This window comes from Galeopterus variegatus, unplaced genomic scaffold (assembly GCF_000696425.1).
Source record: "Galeopterus variegatus unplaced genomic scaffold, G_variegatus-3.0.2 Scaffold899, whole genome shotgun sequence".
Classification (NCBI taxonomy): domain Eukaryota; kingdom Metazoa; phylum Chordata; class Mammalia; order Dermoptera; family Cynocephalidae; genus Galeopterus; species Galeopterus variegatus.
Window position 1 is genome coordinate 340659 of NW_007727010.1, and position 7775 is coordinate 348433.

A 7775-nucleotide genomic window follows, 5' to 3' on the forward strand; every position below is an offset into this window, starting at 1 on the left:
AAAGCGGCGCACTGTAGCAGTGCGCCACCGGGCCGGCCCCAAAGCCCAAATTCTTAACCACAACACTTCACTGGCCTAAAGGAACTCATACTCTTGTGAAATATATAAAAATGTAAGTGAATAAATTAAAACACAAAAGTAAATGCTTTTATAGACATTTAAGGGCCATGGGAATTCAAAGGATAGGGAGCACTAATTCTGCCTGGAGTAACTTCTGCAAACAGACTTTGAAAATAGTGTTGAAAGAAAACTAAGTGTCTGCTGGACTAAAAAAAATTGGAGAACAGTCCAGGTTAAAAAAAAAAATCTGTTTTGAAGACTCACAACTGTGAAAGGAGATCAGACATCCAAGAAACAATGAGAAGTTCAGTGGTCACAGAAGAGGGAAAGTGGAAAGAGTGGATCAAGAGAGTAAAACATGGAAAAGGAAAACTTTTTCATACGTTCTCTATTTTTTTCCCATTAAGCAAAAGAGGTGTTCCAAAGCAGAACTAACAATCAGCTTTCCTTTTTTATAAAGATAAATCTGACAACATGGAGGATGGACTGGTATAGAGACTGGTGAGAAAGATCCTAATGAGTAGTCTGTTGCAATAGTCCAAGCAAGAGATGATGAATTCTTGCAGACAAGGCGACAGAGATGGTGAAGAGAAAACTTCAAAGACTTGACAGTAAGAATTGGTTTCATGGTGATGATTTTAACAAAAAATGAGATAATGGCTGCCTAGAAGAAACTAATTTTAGACTCATGTTTTAGAACAGAGATTACAGAAGGTTTGTTCTAGGAATGTAAGAGGGAATATAATTGTAATTGTGAAACACTCTGAATTGGGGGAGAGGGATGTAAAATCTTATTAGGATTAGCCACATCCATAGTCTTTGAATCTAAGACTGACTTTCCATTATGCTAATTTCCCTGTGTAAAGAAATGAGAATTCTTTAGAAACATATTGACATTTATGCTAATAGATTATTTGGGATACAAATTGTTTCATCTCACTTCAGTAGTTAAAGCAGTCTCAAGTCCAGAGAGAAAGTGAGAAGTACATTATAGAACAAGGTTTAACTCCTAAAGCACCACCTATTTATACAAAACAGCTCAGCCAGCACACAGGTTCTAGAACCAGACAATCTGGGTTCGGATTCCAGCTTGGTAACTCACTAGTTGTATGGACCTAGACAATTCATTTACTCTCAGATATATCATCTATATATTGGAGATGACAACATTGCTACTAATTCCTGGCACAAAGGTGGTAGCTATATTATTGTTACAAATAATTTTTCCTCGGCATGTTCCTTAAACATAGTAACGTTATACTTACCTGTCAATTGTTTATATAAGGCAGTGCTGTTTAAAACATTTCCTCTAAAGTTCCCTTAACCACAGAGTAAAGTGAAACACATATCCAAAGGTTTGTACTGGATCCAGTACAAAATTAAAAATTTTTATCTTATTAATGTACATGCGGTATATAACATAATCATAGTTAATAGTAAAATGTTTATCTGCAGTAAAATTGGCATACCAAGAAAAAAAATGCCAGATTTATACTACAACAGGGCCCGTAATACAATGCCTTATATCCATAAGCTACCTCAAGATGTCTCAGATTAGAGAAGTCTGGACAGCATATTGCATAAATTATGATGCCTATGGCAGAAAGCCAAGAAAACCGGAACTACTCAACTTAGAACCCTGAACTTTCCTACAGGCAAGGAAAATTTTTCAAAATAAGTTCCTAAGATATCTACCCATGCATTTTGTCCTGAACATTTATATGCAGACCTGCTTCAAGCTAAGAAAAAGCTTAAAATGCAAGCTACAACTAGAATAACAACAGTAGAAAGACATAATTGTGAATCTAAATTTTAAAACTTTACCTGTTTTCTTCTTTTTATCAGAAGTAGCATCCAAAGGAGTTAAGGGAGTAGAGACGCTTTTATAAATATCATGACTGCATGCTCCAGAATCATCTTCATCAGAAGACAATGAAGATAAATGTTCAAAGTTTTTAAGTTCATTATCAACTTTTTCTGATGGACTGTTACCCCCAGTTTCAGACACTAAAGGTGTGGGTGTTGTAGATGATGTCTTTGGAAGTGGTGGGGGACAAAATGTACGAACAACCTGTGTCCCTGGTCGTCTAGTCCTATTAGGCATTCGTACAGCAAGAGTGGAAAATTGCTGCTTGGGCCCAGATTTCAGAAAATCTAAGAATGAAGCAATAAATCCTGTTTTGACTTCTGGCTGTTTTTCCTCTACTTCTTTGATCTTCTGTCTCATTTTTTCTTGATGCTGATAACCATCATGGCAGCTTTCCGAGGAAGGAGGAGTATATGGTAAATATATATCTGTTCCCCTTGGATTCTGGCGTTTGCCTTGGGCAGATCTTTTCAGCTGTTTCTGATTACTGTTGTCTTCCTCTTTAAATTGGCCTTTTCCTTTAGCTCTTTTCTTTTGAAGGTTAAAATGCATTAAATCTTGGTTTTCCTCTTCAGTCTTGACACTGATTGCATCCCCAGGTTGGGCCATGGCCAACAGTGCAAGTGCGCTCCTAGTTGGGTTTATTGACACAGCACTGTCATCACCCCCTAAGGTAAATTCAGTCTCCGATGTAGCACTCTCTCCACTTATACTTCTACTACTAGAAACAAACTCTTGGTTTCTGTTATTATTTAGTGTGTCAACAGGAACTTCGAGGTCTTCTTCAGATTCATGATTGGAAGCAGACTGTTTCTTGAATGGGCCAGAACTTTGCTCCTGGACTTCATGACTTGGTCCAACCACTGCTGAAGTTACTTTAGTTGGTATATTTTCAATGTGCTGTTGATCAAGAGTCATTTTTGTCTGAAGGGTAGGTACTGGTGAAAGGTTTACAGTAACCTGATTTCCATTTAAGGAAACATCCTTTATATGTGGTGGCTTTCCTACTGTAGCTGTTACAGAGTTAAAATCTGAGGTCACATGCCTGACATCTAATGACTGCTGAAAATGAGATTTAGAATCACCATCTTCAACAGTCTGCATGGTTTCATTTGAAGTTGACTTGGAAAAATCAGAAGGTGTAACCCCACAAGCTGCTGCTGTGGCTGCTAAGATATCATCTACATTTGATAAAATATTTCTTTCATCACTGAGAAGCATTGCCTCTGGGAAACATATTGATCCAAGAGAAACAAACTGATTCTTTGAATCATGTTGATTTGTTTCACTAAAATGGCCCTTTGTTAGATGTTGTTGTAATGGTTTTGAAGACTCAGAGAGGTCCATTTTCATACTTTCAGGATTTTGAGGATGGAGTTGCTGCTGAGAATGATCACCATTGCTCTGAATAATATGACCATCCATTTGAAGGAAAGGATGTACTATTTGTTGAGGACTTTGAACATGCTGTGCTTGTAAAGATGCCTTTACTTGTCCTAAACCTGCCTGCAGTATTGATTGCTGAAGAATTTGTAAATCACAGGCAGAATCTAAAAGGACCTGTGTGTTAGAAAGAGATGCCTGATGACCATGCCCTAAAGCATGATTTGGAATTTGAATCTGAGACGAGGCATTACTTATTTGATCATGCTGTTCCTGGACCTTGGCTTCATGTACCTTATGTATAAGAGAATGCTGCTGGTTTAGGTCTTTAGTATTCAACCTTATCTGTGGAGTCTGCATTAAATTAGTTGCCTTCTTAAGATCAAGGGTGGCAACATTATTGACTTGGCCAATTTGTTGGTTAAGTTGTGTCACTGAACCAACCATACTTTCTTCTTTTTTTGACCCTTGTACAGCAATTCCAACAACCTGTTCTTCAAGACAGGAATTACTTCTGATTACACTCTGAGAATATCTGTCATCTGCCTTTGACACCTTGTAAGTTGACTCTTGAGCATTAATTTCCCCATCAGTTAGACTTTGGGTTGATGACTCAAGAGATGCTTGTGGCTGCAATACCTGTAACTCTTGCATTGGAAAATCATCTTCTTGCTTTGAAGATGTATACACATTTGAGTCAAGTTTTCTATCAGCATAAGACTTTGGATCAGGGGAAGGTATGTTATTCTGTAATGTCTGACAATGAGTAGAGGATGCAAAAGATGATGACTGGACAGCAGGTAACAATTTTTGTGACTGGGGAGATGATGGCCCTTGAGTCTGAGCATTTTGGGAAGAATGCATAGAAATATAATTCTGGGTTGGGCTAGAATCTGGCAAATTCTGAGTCTGAGAAGCAGAAGAATAAGAAAGAGAAGGGGCTGTTAATGTCAGAGACTGCCCTGAGGCATAACTTTCTGAAGGACTAACAACTGACAAAACTTGTGACTGAGATGAATAACTAACTTGTGTGTGGCTAACTGGTGATAAACCCTGAGAGTGACCAGATGAGTAACTCTGAGACTGACTGACTGAAGATAGATCTCTTGTTTGAGCTGGGTAATTCTCATTTGTAACTGAAGATAATACCTCTTGCTGATTAGACGAATAACTAAGTGTCTGATTTTCAGAAGTTATAGTCTGAGATGACCCAGAAAAAGTCAATGTTTTATATAAGGATGGCAATTTCTCAACCTTGCTGGACCTATACACCTGTGAATGAACAATAGATGGCACATTATGTGGCTGTACTAAACCATAATTTTGGGACTGACTAACTGATAAAAGGCTTGGTAGCTGCGCTGTAGAATAAATTTGTGCTTGGCCTGATATTACAGAACTCTGGTTATGTAAAGGTTTGGAATAGCTTAGTGTTTGCAAAGGAGGAATTACACTTTGAGGTTTGGGGGTCTTAGCTGATGTTAGCGGTTGTTCTGTAGAAGAGCTTTTTACTTTTGTAGTAGAAGGAAGATACCCTGATGATGGAATTGCAGATGAGTAAGACTGAGCGAGTTCCACTGAGACCTGAGAGGTCTTCTGTTGCAATCCTCCATTGCTCACCTGAGTAGAATCTCCAATGGGGCTACAGGATAAAGATGACTGCCTGGTTGTTTCCTGAAAATTAACTACACTTGCATTTGATAGATAACTGTGTAAGGAATGCTGTGAACCAGTCGGTTGTGCCTGAATAGACTGAGTACCTGAAGGCCGCTGATGGTGTTTAATAACACTACATTCTCGAAGAAGAGCTCTTTCAATGGAAGCAGTAGAATTAGTAAAGAGAGTTGAATTGTAGGCTTGAGGAGTTTGCTGAGCTCCCCCAAGTGCTGAAGGCAACAAACTAAATTGAGGTTGTAAAAGATGGGGTGCAGACTCTTGAGCTGATCGATATGTTGAAGACTGAGGTGGTATGCTGGTACTTAATGCAGAACTGCCCAGGCGCTCAAATGCCAAAACAGTTGGTACAGTTCCCTGGGAAGTCTTGATTTGTAGCAAAGGGTCGTGAGGATTTAAAATTCCATTTGATGTAGTGTTAAAATCCTGAAGCACCAAAGGTGAGGTGGTAGCAAAGTTTCTATTGCTGAAGGTGGTGGGATGCTGATAAGCAGAGAGGGCAGATGGTGGAAGTGTTCCAGTGGTTGGCAAAGGTCCAGTAACAAACAGCTCAGTTGCTGCTGAGGAATGCATACCTATTAAGAGAAAGCACAAATATCTTTATGCAATTACAGCACAAATACTTAAATATATGTTTTCACAGCAGTGACATATGTAAGCCTCAAACCACCAAAATGTCTGTAAGACCGAAAAGTCTGAAAAGTTAGTTCTGCGTGTAAATTTTGAAAACTGCATTTCAAAATAGCTAGTTTTTGCAAGCAAAAACAAATTTACAAAGGTATCAGCAATTCATATCTATTACTGTCATATAAATGAGTTTATACAGTTTAATAAGGCCATATGAAAGTTAAGAAACCAGTAAAAATGTACATAATCTTTAGTGATTCATTTACCCTGAAATGCAAGGGCTGGCTGGTTAGTTCAGTTGGTTAGAGCATAGCCTTGTAATACCAAGGTCAAAAGTTTGGTTTCCCTTACTGGCCAGCCACCAAAAAGAAAAAAAAATCCCAATGCAAAATACCAACAGACAAACTAAAATGTATGTAACATTAAAACCGAAACATCGCTAAACTGCCTGCATCTAACATTACAAATGAATCTAAAAATAACAGTAAAGTTAAGCACTGCAAAGTTTCTTTTACCAAAATATATTCATTAAAAAATTGTTCTTGCTTCCTCTCGTCATGTGATCTGCTTGTATCTGTCAGCTGTCTGCTGCTTTCTGCTGAGTAAAAGCAGCCTGAGGCCCACACCAGATGCAGCTGTCCCAGAATTGTATGAGTATTTATTATGCTCTTCAGAGATACACACCAAAAGACATAAGATAATGAATTTTATTTGGCAAACACTAGAACAGACAAAAAACCAAAAACATTGAAGGTGAATGAAGATTTAAGGTCTTAAAATTCATAAGCTATTAAGATATTAAGTCCACAAATTCTTGAAAGGTATATTGGAAGTAGTAGAGTAAATTCATGATTAATGAAGACTATTTGGATCAAGATGGCGGAATAGACAGTCCCCAGCATCACTCTCTCTCACAAATCAACCAATTTACAACTATAAAAAAGCAACAGCAGCCAAGCTGGGGCCACCAGAGCTCAGGGGAAGAGGAAGAGAGACCTATGGAGTGCATGAAGGTGGAAGAAGCCACGTTGAGAGAAAGAAAAAACCACTCTGACCATTTCATGCCATGGCTGCTTCAAGGCTGGAGCTGCTGAGCACACAGAGCAGGAGCTGGCAGAAGTGCAGCTGTGCACTTCAGATGGAGTTGCTTGGAGGCGGCAGGGGAGAAAAGGGCCTTGGTGGCCTCCAGGACAGCAAGACCACTAATAGGGTTCCCATGGACCCACATAGGAGCGAGGAGCCACAACAACTGAAAAAAAGGAGCCATTCAGAGGCCAGTGAGTCATCACAAGGGACCGGAACACAGCCCGTCCCATGGGAAGTGTTTGCAGCACAGGTGGTGGGGGAGACAGGCCCACTGGGAGAATACTGGGGCACAGCAAGGACAGCAGACTGGCACCCCAGTCAGCAAAGGACCACTCAGAGGAGACTGGTCAGGAATACAGAATGGCATGGGGTGCAGTTTGATGAAAAGACTCAGGCCCAGATCAGAGTTTCTACACAACTCAGGTGCAACAGGTCTCTGGAGAGCTGGAAGTACTTACAAAGTCAACCATTAAAACCTGACCTGCACAAAAAGCCTTCCCTAGGGAATCAGCAGCAAGGTAGAAATTTAGCTAAACCACACAGCTCAAGTATTGGTCCCCACAGGAAGTTTCTCCATTTTAGAAGTAAGCAAAGGACAAAAAATTAGTTCCGGCCCAGTCACACCACCAGTGCCTTGGGGCCTGCCCAGGGACCTGAGGCATGAAGCCAGGGACCAGACCCCCCTCCCATAACCAGGCACACCACCAGTACCTTGGTCCACCCAGGACCTGAGGCATAGAGTCGGGGACTGGACCCCCTCCCCCCCACAACCAGGCACACTGCCAGCGCCAAGGAGCAAGCCAAAAACATCACCTCCATGTGGGTGGCCCACCACAGCCAACACAATAACCACAGTTGCCACCAAAGCAGCTAGACACCACAACCACCACACAGATGGTCTGCCAGCCACTGGAATGCACTGACATAAGGAAAGTCTCCAGCAGAGACCAAAGAAAAGAAGAGGATGTCTTCTCCACAAAGCCCATTCCAGAGTGACAGAAGAAGCATCTGGGGCCAGCCCGGTGGCGCACTGGAGAGTGTGCTGCTTGGGAGCGCAGCGGCGCTCCCGCCGAGGGTT

The 7775-nt window shown here is 40.7% G+C and overlaps 1 protein-coding gene across 1 annotated transcript in view; it reads right to left on the bottom strand.

Moving 5' to 3' along the window:
* QSER1 (glutamine and serine rich 1) overlaps positions 1-7775 on the bottom strand; it is a 49843-nt gene that overhangs the window by 37403 nt on the left and 4665 nt on the right. Inside the window, exon 3 of the mRNA XM_008573299.1 lies at positions 1885-5559. Coding sequence (XP_008571521.1) covers positions 1885-5559 — 3675 coding nt within the window. The remainder of the gene's footprint in view (positions 1-1884; positions 5560-7775) is intronic.